Source organism: Aptenodytes patagonicus, chromosome 2 (assembly GCF_965638725.1).
Source record: "Aptenodytes patagonicus chromosome 2, bAptPat1.pri.cur, whole genome shotgun sequence".
Lineage (NCBI taxonomy): Eukaryota > Metazoa > Chordata > Aves > Sphenisciformes > Spheniscidae > Aptenodytes > Aptenodytes patagonicus.
In genome coordinates this window covers 58,431,728-58,456,160 of record NC_134950.1, presented here as the reverse complement: position 1 = coordinate 58,456,160, position 24,433 = coordinate 58,431,728, and the positions used below count along the sequence as shown (strand labels likewise).

Sequence of the window (24,433 nt, the reverse complement as noted above, 5' to 3'; positions counted from 1 at the left end):
GACTGGGAGCCCTGAGTTTTGTCATCTGTTGAATGTTAGAAAACCACTGGGGCTCAGTTTTCTATTGATTCCAAAGCTTCTGCATAAGCAGGCTTGTCATGCTTTTGCTCCACTCAGAAATTTGCCCACAAAACTAAAGCATTTCGTAGTGATACAGTAAATTTAAAAAATATAGTTCCTATTTCAGGTTGAAGCATGCATCCAGTTACTCTTTGAGAAGAAAAGATCCATAAAGCCTGATTTCCTATATTGATACAGAAAGGTCTCAAGGAAAATACAACTTCGTGCCGAGCAGGATTTTGCTATTGTTTTACTTACCACCCTTATTTCTTTTTCTCATGTTGTTGCTTGCTTTTAAGCCCCCATGGTGCAAATATCTTGAGCTGCACTGTAGCAAGTTTTCAGCATAATGATTAGATCTCTCTATATATTCCCAATGCAAGCTTTGGTTTTACTGTTTTGGAAAGTTTTCAACTGTGATGAAATTAACCATAAAGCTTCTTGGCCCAATTTTGCATTAAAAATGGTAGAACAAATTAGCTTGGCTGCTTCTTGTTTGCATAAAGTTTCAAACTTTATTTGCTGTCCTTTAACAGGAAAAGTTTCTCAACTAAATAAAGCAGACTCCTTGTGCAGAATCTGGATCTGGCTTGATGCATTCTGAGACATTAGGAAGTAGTTGTTTTCATATTGACACAATGCCTCTTTTTCCTATTTTTTTAAACTCACATGCTTCATACGATCTGCATTTCCTTTCTAATTCATTTCTAAGGTCACATCTGTCAATGTCAAAGGAAAGATATATTTGAATAGCTTTCTTGTAGTTTAATATTGAGACACTACTAGCTTTTTTCTTAGTGAAATATCCCTATTTTTATGACTCAAATTCATTTATGAATTTATGGTGTGATCTGATGCAAGCTCCACTTACACCATATCCAAAGACAGCTCAGTGTAAGCTATTTTCTTATACGGGGACAGAGAAGTAGCATATTAGTGTTTTTCACATACCCTTAGAAGACATCATTTCCAAGGGGGCTGAGCTAAACTGATTGAAATATTCTTAATGGTTCATACTTTTCTATTTAAATTGAAAAGGAATCTAAAATGTTTCATTGACAGTTATTCCACAGTTATACCAGCATATATATCGCTGAATTTAGTCCTAAATTGATAACACAATGTTAATAAAAAACACTTAAAACCCCAGTCCTTTTCCCCGAGTGTTAAATAGAGCAGTTTTCAGTAACTGATTTCTGCAAGCTATGGAAAACATTCTGTAGTTGTGAGTATTTCAGGTAACCTAACATGGTTAGTGTAGACTAAACGTTCTTCAGGTTAGGTGTGTGCAGTGTATGCATACCATAGCTTTCCATTTTAAATTGATTCCACAAAAGCTAGAGCAGTATGGAGTTAGCGTAGTTTTGTAAGTCTGTCAAAGGCCTTGAAGGTAGTAGCTATTGAATACGTTTTGCTATTCCTACTCTGAATTCTTTGCTGCTAGTTTTGCAAGAAGATCTTGTGTGCCCAAAAGTTAGTCTGTATTTTCCATCTCTTCCAGCTTGTTGTAATGAGAAGCAGTGAGTCTGCTTACAAACCTTACCAAGGTGCAATTAATGCAGAAAGCAGGGTTTGCCCTCAGCTGTGGACTTCTTAAGAATCCACTTTCTGCACGTTCTCCAAGGGGTTTATTCTAGCTGGCCCAGTAGCTGATAAATATGGGTGACAGTCTCATGACAATGAAAATGTGCGTTAAGTAGAGAAGCGTAAGTTAAGTGTAAGTGGCAATATGCATCAGTGTTGTTCCTCAATGTATCTGTGAACATTTTTTCCTCTCTTTCCTCCTTCCACAAGGCATGGAGTATCACATATCACAGCTGGTTGACTTTTGTGTTACTGATCTGGTCTTGCACATTGTGGATGATTCGGGACCGGAGGAAATACGCCATGATCAGTTCACCATTCATGGTTTTCTATGGAAATTTACTGCTAACATTGCAGTATATATGGAGTATTGAGCTCAAGAATGATGAGCTTCCTCAAGTATCCGGTTTTTTAGAAAGAAAGGAACCTGGGGAGCTGGCATCAAAGGTAGGTGTTACAAACAGCTGAGATATATTTATGAAACCACAAAATATATTGTGATAAAAAATCTCTTGGCATTTCTTTAAGAGTGAATCCTCAGTATTCAGTATAACCGTGTTCAGTAGCAGTTCTATAATAAAGGGTAAGTCATTAAAAAACAGCGTTCAGAAAATTGCTTCTTGCTTGTTAAGCTAATACCAAAACAAATGTTTCAGACATCTTTGTAGATTTTCCTGATAATTCTGTAGAGAATTCTTAGTGGATGGAAATTGCTCACTTGTTTGGTTTTATAAACTGGATGCGAAACTGGATGTGATTTGATTTGTTAGCTTAATACCTGTGGGATGTCAGGTCTGTCTCTGAATATGATGGCAAGTGGGACTGTGGTGTCATTGCAGTTACCAGTACTACTCACTCCCTTATGATTTGGCACAAGCAGCAGCACGTAGCTGTGACTGAACTTTAATTCTTTATCCTTACACCTGAAGCAGCATGAGTTGGAATCCATTTCAGGTCAGAAACAAGAGAGTTTGTTGACCTCAGTGCATGATAGATTTTTTTGTTTGATGTCTTGAAAGCACTACAAAATGCATTTTGTTTGGCAGCTTTGCTTCTGTGGGAGGGAATGAGCATAAATAGGAAGTTGTTTCCTAGAGCACCCAAGAGGGCCGTCTCAGAGAGTGCATCTAGTTGGCACTGCTCCCCTTGCGCTAAGTGAATCACTTCCCTTGTGACTTCTCATTACCATTTAAGGTGATTCTCTAAGTGATTTTCCTTGTTGTCAGTGCCCTTTGGACAACCATTTCTGGGTCTTTAATGTCTCTCTTGTACCGGGGTGCCAGAGTGGGACACAGCACTCGAATTGTGGCCTCACCAGTGCTGAGTAGGGGGGAAGGATCACCCCAGGCCTTTTCTGCAAACTACTTTCCAGCTGGTCAGCCCCCAACAACCAGGAGGAACTGGTTGTTCCTCCCCAGGTGCAGGACTTCGCACTTCCCCTTGTTGAACTCTACGATATTCCTGTCAGCCCATTTCTCCAGCCTGTCAAGATCCCTCTGGATGGCAGCACAACCCTCCGATATATCAGCTGCTCCTCCCAGTTTTGTCATCAGCAAAGTTGGTGAGGGTGCAGTCTGCCACATCATCTGGATCGTTAATGAAGATATTGAACAGGACTGGATCCAGTATTGATCCCTGGGGTACATCGCTAGTCACTGACCTCCAGCTAGACTTTATGCCACTGATTACCACTCTCTGAGCTCAGCTGTTCAGCCAGTTTTCAATGCACTTCACTGTCTGCTCATCCAGCCCATACTTCATCAGCTTGTCTATGAGGATCTTGTGGGAGACAGTGTCAAAAGCCTTCCTGAAGTCTAGGCAGACAATATCCACTGATCTCCGCTCATCTACCAAGCCAGTAATTTCATCATAGAAGTTTATCAAGTTGGTCAAGCATGATTTCCCCTTGGTGAATCCATGCTGACTATTCCTGATGATTTTCTTTTCCTTCATGTGCCTGGAAGTGGTTTCCAGGTTTAGCTGCTCCATCACCTTAGAATCATAGAATCTTAGAATGGTTTGGGTCGGAAGGGGCTTTTAAAGATCATCTAACCCAACCCCCCTGCCATAGGCAGGAGCATCTTTCACTAGATCAGGTTGCCCAGTCCAACCTGACCTTGGACACTTTCGATGATAGGACATCCACAACTTCTCTAGGCAACCTGTTCCAGTGTCCCATCACCCTCACCTTCCCAGGGATTGAGGTGAGATTGACCGGCCTGTATCCTCCATCTTGCCCTTCTTGAAGATAGGAGTGACATTTGCTTTCCTCCAGTCTTCCGGCACTTCTCCCAGTCACCACAATCAATCAAATATTATTGAGAGTAACCTCTACAATGACATCAGCCAACTCCCTCAGCACTCATGGGTACATCCCATCAGGACCCATGGACTTATGCATGCTCAGTTTGCTTAAGTATTCCATGACCTGATGCTCTTCCACCAAGGGTGTGTCTTCCTTGCTTCAGACTTTTCCACAGTCTCTGGGACCTGTGATTCCTGAAGGCTGGTCTTGCTAGCAAAGACTGAGGCAAAGAAGGCATTTGGTACCTCAGCCTTTTCCATGTCCTGTGTCACCAGGGCCCTTGCCCCACTCAGCAGTGCGCCCACATTTTCCCTAGCCTTCCTTTTTCTGCTTATATACTTACAGAAGCTCTTCTTGTTGCTCTTGACATGCCTCACCAGACTCAGCTTCAGGCCTTGGCTTTTCTAACCATGTCTCTGCATGGTCAGCCAGTGTCTCTGTATTCCTCCCAGGTTACCTGGCTCATCATCCATCCCCAGGCAGAACCCATGCGTTCCAGCTGTGCTCTCACACAAATCGCAACTCCACCTCTGCATCTTCCTGGCCCGTGCTTCCTAAAGAGCCTGTATCTCTCCATTGCAGCTATGCAAGCCATCACACCCTGTCTCTGTGATCCCAAGAAGATCATAGCCCTGCACAGAGGTCTCTAATTCCTTGTGTTTATTCCCCATGCTCCATGCATTAGTGTACGGGCACTTTAGAGAGGCACCCGACATGATGATTTCCCAGAAAGAATCTGGAAGGTTTCCTTGTAATGGTGCCTTGAAGGCATTTTCTTGCTTACATACATATGCTTGAGGTGACCCTACATAAGCCCTGTTTTGTTTCCTTTATGTGTTTCCTTTCATTCATTCACCCCAGGTGCCCTTTGCTTGTCAGCCCTGTCCATCACTCCCTCTCAAGGCTGCTAGTAACTCTGTCCCTCCCCGTTATTCCTAGTTTAAAGCCCTTTGAATAAAGGGCTTGAATAAAGGTTGAATTTAAATAAAGATTGGATACTGTATTCTGCAAAGAGAGGAAAATAGAAATGTACTGTAATTCTTTCTGCATAATTTTCTGCATGCTATGTGTGTGTTTCCTGGTCTGAAAAGGAAATAAAATGGATATGGCAAAAGGTGGACTAAAAGCATTTCTTTAATCTGCAACCCTTCAAGACTTTTCTTAGAGCCAGCTCTGGCTCTGGAAATGCCAAAGAGAACAAGAAGTAAATGCAGCAGGGAGACAGAGCTAATCACTGCATAACAAATCCTTGTTTTACAATATCAGTGGTTTGTGTTGCAAAAGCCAGAGCTCCAGGAGGTATCTGGAGAAGCTGCGACAATTCACACAGGCTGACAATCTTCTGCTGCAGCTCAGTGTTAGCCACAGCGTCAGTGAAAACAGCTGTCGCTAGCCTGGGACCTCTCCTTTCCCCCATGAAGTACTTGCACGTTAGATGAAAACCAGGAGAGTTCGTTACATTGTACTACTGACCTTGTCATTCTATTGTATGCAAAATACTTGGCTCTTACATGTTTCCTATTTGAGATTTTATTCTTCTAGCTTATAAAGTAGTGAAATAACACTTGTTCTGCACCACTGAAATCAGTGGAAACTTTGAAGAATGTAAACATAAAATCAAGTGTGTGATGAATAGGCATCATGCTGTTTTCTGAATTTTGGCCATCTCTCAGTATTGCAAGCTGTTGAATTTAGCTTTTTGCAAAACACAGAAATGCAGTCTTCATTAAAGAGATTTATTTATTTCTAAGGTATCCTGCTGTTATGGAATTATCATATAGAATCATAGAATCATAGAATCATAGAATCATAGAATAGTTTGGGTTGGAAGGGACCTCTAAAGGTCATCTGGTCCAACCCCCCTGCCGTGGGCAGGGACATCTTCAACTAGATCAGGTTGCTCAGAGCCCCGTCCAAACTGACCTGGAATGTTTCCAGGGATGGGGCATCCACCACCTCTCTGGGCAACCTGTGCCAGTGTTTCACCACCCTCAGCGTAAAAAATTTCTTCCTTCTATCTAGTCTCAATCTACCCCCCTTTAGTTTAAAGCCATTCCCCCTTGTCCTGTTGCAACAGGCCCTGCTAAAAAGTTTGCTGCCATCTTTTTTATAAGCCCCCTTTAAGTACTGATAGGCTGCAATAAGGTCTCCCCGAAGCCTTCTCTTCTCTAGGCTGAACAACCCCAACTCTCTCAGCCTTTCTTCATAGGAGAGGGGTTCCATCCCCCTGATCATTTTTGTGGCCCTCTTCTGGACCCACTCCAACAGGTCAGTGTCTTTCTTATGCTGAGGGCTCCAGGGCTGGACGCAGTACTCCAGGTGGGGTCTCACCAGAGCAGAGTAGAGGGGCAGAATCACCTCCCTCGACCTGCTGGCCACGCTTCTTGTGATGCAGCCTGGGATACAATTGGCCTTCTGGACTGCAAGGGCACATTGCTGGCTCATGTCCAGCTTTTCATCCACCAGAACCCCCAAGTCCTTCTCTGCAGGGCTGCTCTCAATCCCTTCATCCCCCAGCCTGTATTGATACCAGGGGTTGCCCCGACCCAGCTGCAGGACCTTGCACTTGGCCTTGGTAAACCTCATGAGGTTCACATGGGCCCACTTCTCAAGCTTGTCCAGGTCCCTCTGGATGGCATCCCGTCCCTCTGGTGTGTCGACCGCACCACTCAGCTTGGTGTCATCTGCAAACTTGCTGAGGGTGCACTCGACCCCACTGTCTATGTCATTGATGAAGTTATTAAACAGTACTGGTCCCAATACGGACCCCTGCGGGACGCCATTCGTCACCAATCTCCATCTGGACATTGATTGTCCAAGCTCTTCAAAGAATTAAGAGCCATCTTAAATCTTGTAACTGCTCCAAATGCAAGGCATATTCAGTTGACTGTGTCTTTTGTAACTTAAAGGCATACAAAGAAATTTTTGATTTTTAAATTAATTGTGTTTAAGCACCTGAAGTACCAAACCTCCTAAATCAAAAGACTTAGGATATATACCAACCCTAATAATGACAATACACTCACCTGCCTCTGCTTCTTCCCTGCAAAAAGGGAAAAATGAAATGGACAGATGGAAATTATACCCATCAATATATAATGAGAAGATCCTTAAACTTATAAGACGGGAGTAAAAAACTGAATAGAACGGGGGAGAATAGAACTGTATAGGTAAATACCTTTAAGAAAAGATGCGGAGTGAAAAGTTATTACTCAATGGAAAAGTGCAAATGAAATAAAGTTGTTTTCAATCAGAACATTTCCTAAATGTCTTTAACTTTCACAAAGATGCACTTTGACACTGGTGCCATCGTTACCATTTTCTGATGGACAAGAGAAAACAAAGGCGTGCAAAATTCATGAAAAAATATGTTTGTATTAGCAGGATATAGGATATACAATTAGTCTGTTGTTTTTGTTTTGATTTTTGTTTGCAGATTCTTTTCACAATTACTTTCTGGCTACTGCTTAGGCAACACCTCACTGAACAGAAAGCACTTCGGCTAAAAGAAGCTACTTTATCTGAGGTCAAAGTTGGAAGTGAAGAAAATGAAGAAAAAGGTAAAGCCACTCCTGTTTAGCCCTTCAGTCATGATAGAAGTTCCAGTTACTGCATTTCTGTAATGCTGAAAGCAATTAGCAAGATGCCTGTTATTAGCTAAGAAAGTTACTACAAAATCTATGTGCAACTGTCTCTCGGGATATAAAAACAAAACACCTTTGAACTTCAGAAATGCAAATAAAATGAGAATTCTCTTTACTGGAGGGTAATTAAAATGACTCATTTGAAAAATGTCATGGAACTTTCAAATGGAACTAAAGCCAGCAGATTAATTTCTGTAGGAGTTTAACCATGGGAGAAGAAGAGTATACATAGGAAAAGTCAGTTGCTAAATTCCTTGGAAGTTGTGTTTGTACATAAGCACTTGTACAAAACCAGAAGTTAAACTACTGATTTCAATGGAAAACTAAGCGTGTATATTTTCAGTGCAGGGGCTCATGCTATCAGAAGCATACCTGAGAGCAAAGTTTACTGCTACAGTTTCGGCTCATCTAACAGCTCGGTGGCCTGTTCTCTCTTTTGCTACTGGGCACATGTTCCCTCAAACCTTCCTTGCCCTTTTCTATCTCTCTGGATGCTAATCTGAACAAGTTCAAGTCACTGAAATGGTAGAAAGCCAGCCTGGGAAGCAGTGATGTAGCTTCCTTTTTGATTAATTACAGCATTTGTCTAAGTAAAACATGTCAGAGCTGGACACTGCAAGGATTTGCAAGGCAAGAGCAAGGAAAGAGTCTGAGAAGAGGGATGATGAGTGGGACAAAAGGAGTGGGCGAGCCTTTTGATGCTGAAGTCTCGATATTGTTCTCAATGTGAAAAAAAGCATTACAGCAATGTGCTATGAGGTTGACAAGCCCTCTTATCTGGATACTTGCTTATGTGTACTTGCTACTGGGGGGACACTTACCCTGCCCTCCACAAGCCTCACCAGGTTAATAACTGGGGAATCCTGACCTCTTCAGAGGGCAAAAGCAGGTTGTCTTTTCTGCAATGGCTCAGGTACAGCAGAAGAAGCTGGAAAAGCGATAGTTTCTTTGAAAAACAGCAGTGTTAGTGCAGCATTTATATTTTTTTAAGCTTGTTTGGTTTTATGTTTTCTGTTTTCTCTTGCTTGTGGTTTTTAGAGGTAACCACAATATTCTCTAAAGGACGAAACTCAAGATGAGAGGTTCAAACTCAAGATGAGAGTTTAAACTTTAAACTCAAGATGAGAGGTTTCTGGTGGCGCTGGTGGCTTCTTTGTTTTCCAGTTTAAAAGGTTTCTTGCCTAGGAGTATAGGTATTGCCATGGAAAGTGTTTTGACTGTTATCCATTATACAACCCTTAGACTCTAATTTTCTGCTACAGCTGCCTGCATTTCAGACAAAGTGAAGATGGGTGTCTGGTAAGGACATATAGCTATGCACTGTATGGCTCCGGTAGCAGGTTGAAGCTCATATGAAGTTAAAACTCTTTCCCCTGCTGTGGAGCACGTATGATTCAGAAATACAGCCTCTTGCAAATACTGTGTTTTAAGTTTCTGTGTTGTGTGCAAAGATTTTACTTTCCACCAATTTCAATTCTTACTAAAAGTCCCCAAAACAGACAGAGGTCAAATGTGACTGTATTTGCAGAAGAGGAGTTGCAAGAGGGAGAAGTGGCAGAAGAACAGGAGGAAGAGAAGGAGGAAGAGGAGGAGGAAGAGGATGATGAGGATGAACAGGATATTATGAAAGTCCTGGGGAAGCTGGTGATGGCTATGTTCATCAAGTACTGGATTTACGTCTGTGGGGGCATGTTCTTCTTTGTCAGCTTTGAGGGTAGAATTGTCATGTACAAAATCATCTATATGGTCCTGTTCCTCTTCTGTGTGGCCCTCTATCAGGTAAGTGAGAACTGTGTTAACTAAATTTTGTCCTTGAATATAATGGTTCATATCTTTAACTTGGTGATAATGTAGCTCCAAACAGAATTCATTAACAGTGTGTTTGTTAGATACACATAGATACAGTATGTAGTTAGATACCACATAATAAGGTCATTTGAAGGGGTTAAGACTAATTCTCCTTTGGATTTTGATTATAGTGACAGGCAAAGTGCACATAAATTAGATGCATACAATACACACTTCTGCTCTGGGACTCCACCCCACATCACCGTGAGATTTGGAACCTGTGTGGGAAAATTCTGGGCCCATGCACGTCCTACATGGCCACCAGTTTTTGTGGCAGCTGGTCCACACAGCTTCCACACCCCAATGAGCATGGAGTCCCTTTCCTCCTGGACTTTCATCAGCTGATGGTGATGAAACTGAGTGACTGAAGCTGTCCCTGGCCTTTATGTCTGTGGCCGTGTCCCAACAGTCATTTTTACACAAAAATCTGTACTTGGGTGCATGTGCATCAGGAGTAAAAACTGTATCTCATAGAACTGTGGCTGCTGTTGGGTAAGCGTTGTTTACTTCAGGCCAGCTAGGAAAAATAGTATTCTTAGTCTTTGTTTGCCAGTACGGTGTTGTCAGTATTTTTGTCAGTGTCTTTGCCTTCGGCTTGTTTCAACGTCTTTGGTGTGTGATTTTCAGGTGCACTATGAATGGTGGAGAAGGATTTTAAAATACTTTTGGATGTCAGTGGTTGTTTACACGATGTTGGTACTTATCTTCATCTATACATACCAGTTTGAGTCGTTCCCTGGGTTGTGGAAGAACATGACAGGCCTGGATGAAAACAAGTAAGTGTTTTCGATTAATTTCATTTTTTCTTTGGACGTTTGAGTTCAGTGTGGTGGAATGCTCTGATAGCAGTCTTCCTTCTTGTGTGGGAAAAACATCATGAGACCATCCCCAGGCATAGCTGAGTTGGCTCAGCTCTGAAGCCATAGAATTATTGGTGTGACAACAGAGATGAGCAAGGGCATGAGAGGGGCTCAAAGAGTCATATTGCATCTGCTGCCCAGGCCTTGGCACCGCTCCTGTTCCCAATACAGTGCCAATACTCCTCTCTACCTCTGACCATAGGAGCAAGATCTGGGAAGACATTAAGGGTAGATTTGCAGGATGTCTGGAGCCGATGAAGGTGGACATGCCTTCCTGCTAATAAGGAGGGCTGTGTTTCTTCCTCCTCATGATGTATTGGGCATTTCTCAACAGGAGCTTACATGGGAGAGTATATGCAATATGAGTGGATCTCCAGTGCAGGACTTTCAATCAGAGCCAACTCATCTGGTTCAAGAGACCTATGGCAGGGTTGGTTCATTTGACTCTGTACATTTACAGTATTTCTCTACATTACTGAGTCCAAATGCAAGGTATTTGCGTTGTAAAACTTGCTGGTTTAGAAGAATTTTTAAAACTAAAAACACATAACAAGTACCAGCCCCTTATTTCTTATTGCAAATGGTTTGTAATAATGTCTCATGGCAAGAAAAATATTTTGGTGTGAAAAGGTGGCTTAGTGGCTTACTTTTTTTTCCAGACTAGCGGACCTTGGCTTAAAACAGTTTTCTGTGGCTGAGCTATTCACACGCATCTTTATCCCTACCTCCTTCCTACTGGCGTGTATCTTACACCTTCACTATTTCCATGACCGTTTTCTCCAGCTCACTGATTTAAAAGCTGTAACCAGCAAACAGGACAACACTATTTACAGGTAAAGAAACAAAGTAAATGGAGCTATTGATTATCTGTATGAAAATGCTGTTTCTGACTGTCTTGTAGTGCTCACTTTTCACTAGATGTTATTTGCCTTTTCTATGACTACCTGGCTTAAAAAGAAGGTGCTCAGCATCCAGCACCCCGCTAAACAAACGACAACCAAAGTATCTGTCTTCCCCCACTTTCCCCTACACACTGAAGTTTTTCATTTTGGGGTACATTTTCAAAGGTACTAATGACATTTATGTATTTATCTCATCGGCTTTGACCTTTAATGGAAGTTAGATGCTTAATTGCTACGTGTGCCTTTTTGTAAGTTCTGTCAATAATAGGAAACACGGCTTTTAATTTGGGTCACTTCTGTTTTTCAATGTCCATTTTGAGGGCCAAATGAAGATTGGGAGATCTTTGGCAAATACTACATTTGCACTGGACAATTAGGCCTTTTTGTAAAGTTGAATTCAGAAATGGAAAAATCCCAAACCTGCGGTCACTCTTTGAAGTACTGACCCTTGGCTATGCTAGCTCTTTGAGACATTCAGCGATCTCATCAAGAAGTTCATTAGCATTTTTTCATGATTCTGGGACCTCGTTTTTCCTGTGTTTAACTCTTCCATATTCTCCTGCATAAAAACATATCTGGCCTAGGATCCTGCTCCAGGTGTGTAAGAGAGAGAAATGGTTTCAAAGTACATAGTGTCATATTATGCGATGACATTTACTCTAATTCTTTGAAGAAACCAATTCATTTAGATACCATTTTTAGAGTGTTTACCTGTCCAATGATAAGAGCAACTCAGCTGCATTTATATGAATGGGGACTAGCCGCGTAACATCACATACACCACAGTGTGTTGTGGAATAATGACAGCTTATCTTAACAGAGAATTCTGCTCTAGGACTTGCTAGATTTACAAAAGCGTTTCAGATATTTTTGATGATTCAGTTGAATACGAAACAACTTTACAGTGTATGGTACAAGTATGTTTGTGTTCCCTATCGGCAGTGCATGTGAATAAGCTCTACATTTGTAGAATGCTTCTGGTTTCTGTATTTAAATAAATTGCCAAAACCAGAACAAATCAAACTTGACAAAATTTACTAACAATGTTGTATTTTTTTTTTAACTTACCTTTTTAAATGACTGTTTGCATAATACTTTCTCCTTTTGCTTTTCTTGAATTGCTAAATCTGATGGTAGATTCAAGGGCCCTATGAAATGGCCTGTGAGCAAACTTTCTTTGCCCATAGCAGACTTTTTGTGCAGCAGCAGGTGCATGTTAACATCTCTGAAGTGGGCAGCCAAGCCCTGAAACCAGAGCCCAGATAGGTGTCTGAGCTGAAACAGGGGTTGCTCCTGGGCTGAGGCATTTGGGGGGATGCACTACGGTTTGCAGTAACTGTGCAAGCTCTTTTGTAGCCCAAACACTTTGCACTTGTGCTGAGTATGAACATTGAAACTGCTTCCACCTCACTCCTAGTGTGATCCAGTAGGCACAAAATGGAAAAGACAATCATCTGTGGCGCTCCCGGGATTTAGGTGGGTTCATGGCACAGCACACTCTGCCTGTGAAACCACTACTTGCAAATTTTTCTGTTAGAGATAGATAGATATAGATACCAAAATATTCGCTACAGCTCTCCAAATGCTGGCATGAAGAGAATCACTGTGACTAAAGTCACATCATTCTCGGGGGATGGAACCACTGAAACTAAAGACGCAAAATGTTTTCAGTGTCCTGTTGAGAAAAAAAAAAGTTAAAGATGAGACTAGTATCAGAAAAGAAGGTTGTAGGATGTAGATTTTATCGGTAGTCAGTGACATTTTTGCCAGCAGTAAGTAGCCTTGAGATAGGGTGCTGAAAGTAGGCATTTGTTGTTGCACCAGGCTTTTTACTGAAATAAAGTGGCAGGTGAAGAGGATCATGTGATATCATTAGATTCTTTGCCTTGATACTATATTGCTCTTTTTTAAAGTCTAAATGTGTACTAGATTGTATTGAGCTGTCAGATAAGTAGCTAGGTATTTTTAACTCTTAAATGTGGTCTATGTGCTACATTTGCCATTTTGCAGTATTTCAAAATGACAGTTATCACGTTTATCATTTGTTTCTCCTCAGAAACTTTCACAAGTGTGTCCAATACCCAAATCAGAACACTTTTTCTGGTTTGTAGTACCATAAACAATGCCTGACGTATGGACATCCAGCCGTTTCTTCCCTCTTGATGCAATAAATTAGTTCTTAGCATCAGTCAACTTTAAAATTTAAAGCTTCAGGGTGAGAGCTCAGCTGACATTTGCATTGATGATGCGTAAAGCTGTATAAGATCTAGCACAACAACCAGCTCCAGCTTAACAGTAATCCTAGCAATAGAAATAAGTTGCAGGGACAATTAAAACACAGATTAAAGATTCATATGTATATGTGCAATTTTCTTACAAAGCCACTAAAACTTCATTTTCCTTTTGCTTTGAAAACACTAGCATTCACTCAACAGCTAGTTTACCTTTCAAAACTGCTTTTATGCTGCTGCTTTTGCAACGAACAAAACATTTTAAATAAAGAAACTGAACCTTAATTTTGAGTAAGCAGACAGAACTCAATCCTTTTAATAGCGAACTTGTTAAAACAACCACAGCAGGTGAGAGCTAGTCATAAAAGTAATAGGGAAAGCAGCTCCAGTTCCTCCATCTGCCCCTGAACTGCTATGTATGATTATGGTATTATGTTTGTGTCTAACTAACTGAAGAGTCCTGTTAAAATTGCTGAGACTGTTGATGTATTAAGATGCTGCTTCACATGAGCAAAGTTTGGAGAGGCCTCTGCCAGCTGCAAATAGAGGGGACAGAAACTGGCACACTGGAACTGGCAGAGTGAGGCACTTCTCACTCTTTATAAAGGTGATTTATAAAGGTCAATTTTACATCTTCAAGAGAAAGAAAAGTCCTCTGATTAGGACTTCCCAAGCCCATTTCCTTGCTGCACCATGAATTTCTATGGTACGATGCTCCATTATAATCACCTTTAAATAAAAAAAGAAGCAAGGTAGCTATTTTTAACAATATGCAGAATATTCTGTGGCTTACTAGAGATAAAGCAGTAGAGGCTGTTCTCACATTTTGGGGTCTATGAAAAGAACCTGCAGTTCTAACTGAAGTTGCATGTGGTCTAAACGTCGAAGTATTGCATTTGTAAGTTTCCTAGAGTTTTCACTGCATGGTGTATGTTAAGTTTTCAGATTGTGCTTTGTTATGACAATGTGTCTCTCTTGGTAGACAGGAAAGTGCATTCATTCCTATTTAATGGTTTCCTTTTCTCTCTCTCTAATTCATTTCCCATTTTCATCTCATGCATTCTTGTGCTTTCATCTCCCACCTCATAGCCATGCCAAAGTCAATGGCCGTGTTTATCTAATAATTAATAGGTGGGTACTTCAATTCTTCCTTTCCTTTAGAACAAATATACCTTAACTTTTTTGTTACTTCTTAATTGCCTTAAAACAAAGTATGTTCTTGCTGCACAGTACTGTGAAGTAAGCAGGGAGAGAATGTTGTTCAGGTATTGTAGTCTCCTAAAGCTGATGAAGCAGTTCATACATCTCTCCTGCATATGTATACGTTGAGAGTTCATCTCCCAGCTGGGAATTCTTCTCTTAAACTTTGCCCATGCCTCAATACAGGAATAATTGGTGCTATTTGTAATTGGCTGCAGACAACAGACTTGGTTGAGGAGGCTCGTTTATCTACCCTTTGTTTGTGCATGGAAAGATGCATGCTTGCATGTGCACACATACACACAGACACACACAGACACACGTCCCTGTGTTCCTCACAAGCACCTAGGAAAGGGAATTGGAGGGCCAGGTCAACTAAATGTGCAGTATGTATTATGAGTTTGTACAGACTGAGATTTCCCAATTCAGAGACAGAAATGGAACATGCAGTACACTGAAACCACTGCATGCTAAGGACATTAATACGTAGGCTGAGTTGGGTGCTGCAGTATCCAAACTACAAAAGCCCATATTGCCAGTCATCATTCTTTTATAAATGGCATCTTGAAAACAGTTCCATAAAGTAGATGTCTTTCAAAATATTTGACTGGAGTAAATATGGGCTTTTGTTTAATCAGCTCTGAGGATAGAAGGACTTCTGAGTTTGCTGTCGCCACGGAATATAAACAGAAAAGCCGAGAAAATCCCTTGTTTAGATATTTGTGACTACCTGCTCTAACACGAAGTTAATTTAAGTGTCATGTTCACGCTCCTTCTTCAAATGCAATCACATAGTTTGGGCCAGGGTTCCTAAAAGTTCACCAGAGCTGGAAACCTGGTCTGTAGGAAGCCCGTGTGTCAGGGAGCAGCGACAGGCGGCTCGGTGAGGGCAGGCAAGCCAGGAACCAAGGGGCATGGCCAGGAGGCAAGGCTGGGCTCTCTCCCTTGGGGAGTCAGGAACGGGAACCAGCAACTGAGGGTGAGGATCAGGTCCGGAGATGGTAACAAGGGTCAGCCACAGCCTGGGGAGCTCCCAGCAAATCCATAGAGATGAGCCAGATTGGAGGTGAAGGCAGTCTGTATGCCAGGCTTAGGGTCATGGAGGCATGGGAGCACGCGCAGGCACAGCTGCAATGCAGCCACAATGTAGGGACAAGAGCCTCAGTGTGAAAGCAGCTCCCAAAGGAAGGAGAGGGACTCCCTGCGCTGAGGCTTCCTGGCTTGCGCACACCCCAACACGTATCAGCCAGCTGGCCTTGGATGCAGGCAGCAAAACCCCCTGCAAAGGCAAGGAAAGCTGTCAGGGTCCTGCCAATAGAGGTATGGCACTGTGCGCTCAGTTTGAATCTTGCATGCCGAATATTCAGGAGATGGGTCACTAATGTTTTGCAGAGCAGAAAGCTTTATGTTACAAGGCTGTGCATGACAGATACTTGAGAAATTGTTTTGGGACAGAAAGTTTCAAGCAATTCATAAACTGATTACAAAAAATTATCAAAGGCAAAAGATGCTTCATAATGCATCCAGTAAGTTGTTATTAATTAATCTTCTGCTCTAGCAAATTACAAATAGGTGAAAGCACTAGTCCAGTAAGGACCTGGGGCACATGCCTGATTTTAGTGCCTCTGAAATTGCTTTGATGCATAAAACTAGATCTACTAGTATACTTCTCATTAGTGATACCCTATTTAATGAATTTGAGGGTAGGAAATGCTCTCAGTTAAAACCACTAGTGGCTGTACCTTCAAGGCTTGTTGTCTGCATTATTATTTAGTTATTTCTCTTCCTAAGTGTCAGACACAATAACTCTGTGTTATTTTGGATAATTTCCCACCAGTACGTGGTTTCCAACCTGAAGTTACATCTAACTAGCTGTGAAGCCTGTACGGGTAGCTTGTCTTAGGTATTCTAAACTAGTGCAGTTTTTATATCCTAATACCTCAGTGTTGTCTGTTACATGATATCATGTGATCTTGTAGTGGAAAAAAAAATTAAAAAAAGAGGAGCAACAACCCTAGCAATAAATGAGGAGGTCTGGGAAGAAAGATTCCAAGTAGACTAACTTTCTGAATAGTGGGCAGGGCTTTTTATCTAGCCTTGGTTCTCCTGAGCACACAGTCCCATGCTCAAGCCTACTGATGTCAATAGAACTAAACGCCGACATACTGAAAACTAAGCTCATACTGAGGCTTTATCAGGTGTATATATATTGCATGTACCCATCTTTATAACCCCATCACCTTCTGGATCTCCTGGATATGAATGGGAGTTATATGAATAAGAGAAAGATGAATCCTCTCATACAAAACCCTGTAGGGTTACTGTGTTTCTGTCCAGTTTACACTGAGGTAAGTCAGTAAGTCCTTGATTTACACCAGTGTGAATGTAGATTTTTCCATTATAAAAGTCAGTTGGGAAGATAGATCATTAAAATCAATGCAATTGCACATGTGCGAAACCTGTCTGGTTGTACGGATATTTTCATTTCGTGGGGCACTGCCTTTTAAATGGGCTCTGGTGATTTATAGTAACCGGGGATCCCCATAACATTTGAACTGAACTGAAAATTCATTCTCTCTTCTTTATACGTGGCCCTCCTGTCGGTACTTTATTAGAGTTTTAGGTAGATATGCAAAGTTAGATTATGTCATTTTAGGGAGTATTATTGTTTAGTCATTTTACAGAGATTTGAATATCCTTTTAGTATATACGCTATCTTAAATATGAAAATAAAGTATATCGGCGAAAAAGCCCTGTTTTCAGTAGCCAAGGCTACTGAATATATTGTTGAGTATAAGAGATTTTCAGATTATTGGACACTCAGGTTCATCACCCAGGCCATGATGAGGGATTTTAGTAATCATTGTCATGAATGTATTTATTCAGTGAGATTATTTGGTGCTTGACTGTCCTGTTAAACTTGTACTTTTAAACCACCTTTTCTGCTTTTTGGTAATTGGTATGGTATTTCTACTTCAGGATTGTTTAGTCAAATTTCTGTAGTTTTTCCCTCATTTGAGCCACCAAAGTTTCCATCTTGAAGAAACTGCAACTCCCAAATATTTGAAAAATAATTTTGCTTGTTCGACTTTCTCATTAACTGCTTAGCCTATGCTCTTATTTTTTAATGATCAGATGGTTAAATCTAGATTTTTAGTTTCTTGAACTGTAAAAATCCTAGTTAAAATTGGCAGAATTTCCTGTCTAAATGGTAATATGCCAGATTTTCACATAATGAAAAATAAATCCCTGGGATGGTACTGTAGCATATTAAAGTTACTTGCATTAGTCCAGGAACAGTCTAACAGGTGCTTGAAAGTATGCTGAGCGTAGTAATTTCAATAGCATAACTAAACATTTAGTGACCTGATCATATAGATACGCACTTGCCAAAGGGAGGCTTTATTGCAAGAAGTCATATTCAAAGGGACTATTTATGGCAGTAAGCGCTGTGCTCGGCAAAGCACATAGGATCAGGGAATTAGGAAAAGTGGGTTTTCTGCAAATATGGGAGGTGAGTCCCAACAGCACAGCTGGGGGGGAAAAAAAGAAAATATCTGAAGCCGTAAGAGAATTACTCTTTTCTCAGTAAAGAAAAGATATATACTGAATAAATCTCAGAAAAATTGGCACCATGGCAATAGAGAAATACCATTTCCTTGCTAAATCAGTTGTATCCCAGTTTTGGTAGTCTGAAAATTACTAATAGATTTAGTAAGAGACAGTTAGAAATATAAGAAAAATCTCTGTGAGATGTAGAAAAAAGAGAGAGAATGAATGGCACTTTCAAAGACAGGCATGATAAAATACACTGAAGCCACAGCCATGGAGTTTTTGCTTTCATTTGTTCCCAAACCTATAGCTGGAAGAAAACTTGGAAATTCCTTGGCTTCCCAGCTGCATCTTTCAATTGGAAGAAGGTGGAAATGCATTTGCAGTAATCAGTCAGATACTTGTGATGATTCAGCTGCATTACTGACAGCATGGTACAGCACTGACCATGTTTAGCACTGGTGTAAATAGGTTGCCCCCTTTCCATCTGTGCTGCAATTCCGTGTTTCTTTATAGAAGCGCCCTGTGAATGTCATGATGGCATGCTCTTGGCATCAGAAGGCTTCCGCAGATGGAGTAGGAGAATGCTTTATGACTTGTGATGTAGCATGACGTATTTGTCGATGACCTTCTTCTGTAACCCCTCTGTTCTCATCTCCCTTTTTCTTTCTGTTCCAATTACTTTGAGCAGCCTCAAGAAAAAAATACCAAACCACCAAAATGAGTAAGTCCCCTATGAAGTCATGAAATGTTTCCTCTTAAACAATGTCATTTCATGCTTCTACATCTTAAACTCTGACCATTTTCTCCAGTGGGGAAAATGTCAAGTTTAAGTGTCAATACCACTCATTACTAACTAACCATTAGTATCTGAGTGCAAAGTAGTTACTAATACATTCCAACTCAATTTGCAGTGTGTGTTTGGAGAAAGTACCAGAATCATTAACTTTTCCGCTTCTAAGGCATTTTCCATGAACGGTTTATTTTTTCTAATTACACATCTTGAAAAAGAAAAAGACTACAATGTCATTACTGCTCAGTTTGCTGACATGCTACTATTTACCAACAGACTGGTGCACCAAGATGGAAGCCTGCCTGACATAACTATGATGAATTTAACAGCCAGCAGAGAAAAGGAAGAGGATAAAATGCTGGAAGAGGCTGGTGAGAAAAGAATGGAAGAGCCAGAGGGGGAGGGAGGGAAAGGGAGGGTCGAAAAAGGAAAAGAAGAAGAAAAGGAAGATGAGGACAAGGAAGATGATGATGATGAAGACAACGAATCAGAGGAAGAAGAAACTACAGGTAAGCTCTGCAAATTGCAATTTTTGCCTTCCTCAGCCTTAGTTAACAGTGGCAACAGATGGTTCATTCTTGGTCATCCCTGCTCACTTCAATCATCAGGTTTTCCTTCTAATTTTACATACAGCCTTTGCCAAAAGAGCCTGAACTGAGCAGATGGCTACTTGTCAATTATTCAACAGGCTACAGTCTCTTCTAGGGAAAAATCATACTGTTTCTGTAGGATGCTGAAGATGAAAACAAAAAAACACCCCACCTCTCTCTTCAGGAGGGAACTATTCTAGGTGGTCTGGGTTGGATTAATAGGAGGTTACCCCAAATCCTAAGAAATCCTTTGGAGTGAAATCTCTTTATAATAAAGAAAATACACATAGATATTTAATCTTTGTTACTGCATGCTTTCCAAGGCACTCCACTCCAGAAGTCCCAAAGGCTTTGCTTCATTATTCATGTGCACACTAGTGTCATATTTTTCACTTCTGAATATGGAATGTGTAATGGATGCCAGATGAACATAAAAGTGCTTAAGGGCAGACATTGGTAAGGCTGATGTTGTCATCCTTGATATTGCTAGGATGAACTCTGAACATGAATTATTTCTGCAACTCAGTTTGGAATATGAGCCATGAGTGAAAACCAGGGAAGGGCATTTAACACCCAAGGAAGCTGTATTGTCCGGAAATGGCCTTACCACAGATTTAGTTGCTCGCACCAATATTCACAGGACTGTGACACATAAATAGGGACAGGGTCTTTGTCAAGGCAAAATGGCACTATTTATTACATAGTGATGTACAATTTTTCAGTGGATGTGGTCAGGCCTATATTTTATCCCCTGTGCATGTAGTGCTCGGACATGCTAGACAGAACTTGGTACAGTACCTTATCTGCCTGCTCCACTTAACTGGCACTGTCCGGATATAATTTGCATGGTGGCAACACTGCAAATGAAAATAAATGCGATGAAAGAATGAGTGAGAACATCTAATTCTATAAATAAAGACTTTCCTTAAATACACTCCTTGCACCTATAAAAGCACACATGTAGGATTAGAGTTCTATAGCTTGATTAATTTGTCAAGTTTAATTATGTATTCATGGAATTTACATGACTCGGCATTTTTATTAGGATTTTCTAACTTGTGGTTGGAGAAAAAGGGCAGAAGAGAAAAAAAAATGGAATTTGGTTGTCAGGTATTCCAAAAGTCTGCTTTTTCACACAAATGTGCATGTGTTCTTCACACAAACATGCACAAAATAACCTTCTTGGTTTCCTTTATATATAAAACCACCAGATAAGTTGAAATAATTACATACAGAAGCTGGTAACTCCTTTGCATTTTTACAGCTTAGACAGTGATGTGTTTTGGTGTCACTTGCAAATGTTTCCGTCTCTGATCTTAACAGTAAGAATGTTCTCACAGCATGTAAAATCCTTCTAATCTCCAAAAAGCTTCTGAAACCCCTAATACAATGTGAAGACTTTATACAAATATATATGAGCCTGGTGAAACAGTTTTATAGCCAGCCCACAAGCAAAGACGGCACTTAGATAGCACTGTTCAGCATATATATTGTCATATATACTCATATGTAATAGATGTTGCCACATGCTTGCTCATTGGGGTATTATTTGGGAGGATGGCTTTTTTAGCAAAATAATGTCTGTGAAGGGATATGGTCAACCAGCTTCCGGATCTTAACTTGCTAAAGCTCCCTTTTCAAATGAGAGAAATATTCAGCCGGACTGCAATTTGCCTTGCCTGTTTTAGATGTCTTTCCTTGGATGGCACAAATCACACTCTAGGAGGGTGTGCTGTTTGCAAGGCAGTTTAGATAACTCTGACATATGAAGACATCTATAGTATAGCTGTCTAAACCCATATGACAAGAATCCTACTCCTAGTGTGCATGGATCTCTTCCAGGTTGGCTGAAAAGCTTTCTGAATAGTAGTAGTCTGTGCTTTCTGAAAACAGACTGGGTCCATAGCTTCCAAACATCAAACAAAATCCTGATCTTTCTGAGCTGGATAAGGGCCAGGGCTGGAGCATCTCAGATCTAGTTCCTGGGTGGGATCCCTAAGCTTAGGTCCAAACATACTGGAGGAAAACGGAGCCCAAGAAGGGCTCTGCTAGAGATGAATAAAAGCAGAATTGGCAAGGGAAGCCACCACCACCACTTTTGAAGTGGGGAATCCTTTCAGTGAAAGTGAGTCAGAAGGGAGAGCACCACAGCTGAGTGGGCCTCAAGCCCATTTTGTCTTAGTTGACCACTGAGCCATATCTTTAACCTCTTTCATGTCTTACTCTAAGGCCTAGAAGAAAAGAAGTAGAAAGCTCATTGTTGTCTAGTGGAGCATTCCTTTTTACAGAGACCTTCTGTTTTTCTCCTCACAATGGCTCTGCTTGAACATCTCTGCAGACTTAAGGAACAAGTGGCATCTGGTGATTGACCGCCTTACAGTGCTGTTTTTGAAATTCCTGGAATATTTTCATAAGATGCAAGTCTTTGTGTGGTGGCTGTTGGAGCTGCACATCATCAAAATTGTTTCCTCTTACATCATCTGGGTCACAGTGAAAGAGGCAAGTAAACACCCACTATCAAAATCTTACCCATGGTGGAGGTTTGTCAGCATCTGCTGTGCAGTGGCACACCCAAGCATAGGGAGATACCTTCCTCCTGTCAGACCTCACTGAAATTGTGGGATCCAGCTGGGCTTGTCAGCTGCTGGGGACCTGCCTTGACATCTTCTTCCACAGTGATATTCTATCTGCCTAGATATTTTCAGCCCTCCCCTTTTCTCCAGATATTAAAGTTTTGTTAGTCTAATTCTTTGGACTGAAGAGACGTAATCCCCCCCCCACTTAAGCAGGCTGTGGGCATCATCCAGGGTTGGAGGGTATAGAAAAGGATTGGGAATGAACATCTAGGAAAATTGCTTAAACTGGGTCTGGTGCTGAAGAAACATGAACGTGGAACTACACCTAAAGAAAAAGGGAGCAACACTTTTACCCGTGCCTTTGGTGTGGGCAGTGTGAGTTCTTTACCTGACATAGCCATTCCTTGTACAGGGTAGTAGGACAAGATTCACTAAAAAGCAAAATAAAAAATTCTTTTTCTCACATCTTTGGGGGAAAAAGGGTCAAGAGGATGAAGGTGGGCTCCACAGACACACAGATCTGTGTCACCTCTTCTTTGTTTCATGTGTACCAAAGCAGCAGAACCAACATGTGGTCCCTCGTATTTCATGTCTGTTGTTTATAGGGTGGGTATGCAGTTTTGTGGGTCTAATAGTATTAATATTATGTAGGAGATAACGTTCTTCCAAAACTGACTATTAAGTTTTACCTTCTTCACTTACCACTTTGTGTCTGTGTTACTGTGAATATTGTTGTAAATGGTTTTTTTTCAGTATTTTTCTTACAGTTTCTCTATGTCCCTTTCTTTCGAATGATTTTTTTTTAATTACTATGGAAAAGATCAGGCTTTCTCAGTTCTCTTGTTACTCCATGTAATTTCCATCCTGTTTTTGTGTTTTCAGGTGTCTCTGTTTAACTTTGTGTTTTTAATTGCCTGGGCTCTTGCTTTGCCATATGCTCAGTTTCGCCCATTGGCATCAAGTATCTGCACTGTTTGGACATGTGTGATTATTGTCTGCAAAATGTTGTACCAGCTCACATCTATTGATCCCAGCACTTTTTCCAGTAACTGTACATTGGTGAGTACAAGTGCGTATTAAAAAGGTTTGACTGCTGTCTTCTTCAATGAAGAAGAGCAAAAGGAAGCATATCAAGTACTGAAAACTACAGTTCACCTGATGTATCATTGTTGATTATCATTCCCTCCCCAAGCGGCCTTAAACTCATTTTTTACAAGCTGTTGCATTTTCTTTTTAGCCAGGAGAGAATGAAACTAAGGTCAATTTAGAAGAACTCAAAACCTCAGTGCTCTACAGTGGGCCAGTTGATCCTGCAGAGTGGGTTGGATTGCGGAAGTCTTATCCCCTGCTTGTGTACTTAAGGGTAACTTCTTTAATTATCTGTATTGAGATATTTTCTTATTTGTGATTAAATTAGTGATGTCTTTGAAATAAATAATCTGCCACACAAAAAAATGTAATGCAAGCCATTGATAATAGGGAACTGCAGAGGGGAAGAGACAGCAGAAAGCCATATCTGTTACACAGGACATTTCCAGAAGGGATTCAGTACCAATTAAGATAATCTGCATGTGGAAGTATGGCTTTCTGACTCTACCATCTGTTAAAAGCACTCTAAGAAATGTGATGTTTAAGAACTCTAAGTAATTAAGAGATGCATAGCTTTCAGGTACCAAAGGACTGATGCGTCTAATTGGAGTAATTGCCTTGAATGACAGTATATGCTATAAGTAGTTAGCAGTTAATTTTTTTAAGTGCTTATTCCTTAGCCACAGCTTAGAAAATGTAATGAGTTAAGGGAATAATTCATTCAGACACTAGTAAACAGATGTCTTTTGGTTTTCTTCTTGTTTTTTGTTGATGCCTGTGAGCAATATTTTATTATTCCTGTCTTGATTAAAAAACACTACTTACAATAAAAATGTGCTGACTCCCGGGGGAAACCTGGCATGTCTTTTCTTAATTTAAAGAATCCCCAAAATTTTGTATACACAGTTTAAGGTTTTCAGAAATTTGTTGACTGAACAACAGCAAGTTTTGATCTAACTAGATTTATTCCTCATTTATTCCCTGAGAGCTTGCCTCTGTGTGCTTTATGTGTAGGAAAGAACTGCCAAGCTCTGGCGGTCGACATATCAGGCTAGGGTAGTGCCTCTGCCTCTCACTCCCTTAGCTGTGCATCTCCCACAGTTCAGAATATATGTGGGGAAGAGCAATTACTGACCCAAGAGTTCTGCATGGAGAGTGAAGTTGCCTAGTGGTGTCTGGCTTGATGCTAGGAGCTTTAC

General features: G+C 40.8%; 1 protein-coding gene across 1 annotated transcript in view; it reads left to right on the top strand.

Moving 5' to 3' along the window:
* The window catches only part of PIEZO2 (piezo type mechanosensitive ion channel component 2), a 324,199-nt gene that overhangs the window by 228,539 nt on the left and 71,227 nt on the right, over window positions 1–24,433 (top strand). The window contains exons 12-22 of the mRNA XM_076329988.1: window positions 1,855–2,091; window positions 7,386–7,509; window positions 9,122–9,372; window positions 10,069–10,217; window positions 10,961–11,134; window positions 14,524–14,565; window positions 18,878–18,910; window positions 19,256–19,488; window positions 21,908–22,068; window positions 23,028–23,204; window positions 23,383–23,508. Coding sequence (XP_076186103.1) covers window positions 1,855–2,091; window positions 7,386–7,509; window positions 9,122–9,372; window positions 10,069–10,217; window positions 10,961–11,134; window positions 14,524–14,565; window positions 18,878–18,910; window positions 19,256–19,488; window positions 21,908–22,068; window positions 23,028–23,204; window positions 23,383–23,508 — 1,707 coding nt within the window. The remainder of the gene's footprint in view (window positions 1–1,854; window positions 2,092–7,385; window positions 7,510–9,121; window positions 9,373–10,068; window positions 10,218–10,960; window positions 11,135–14,523; window positions 14,566–18,877; window positions 18,911–19,255; window positions 19,489–21,907; window positions 22,069–23,027; window positions 23,205–23,382; window positions 23,509–24,433) is intronic.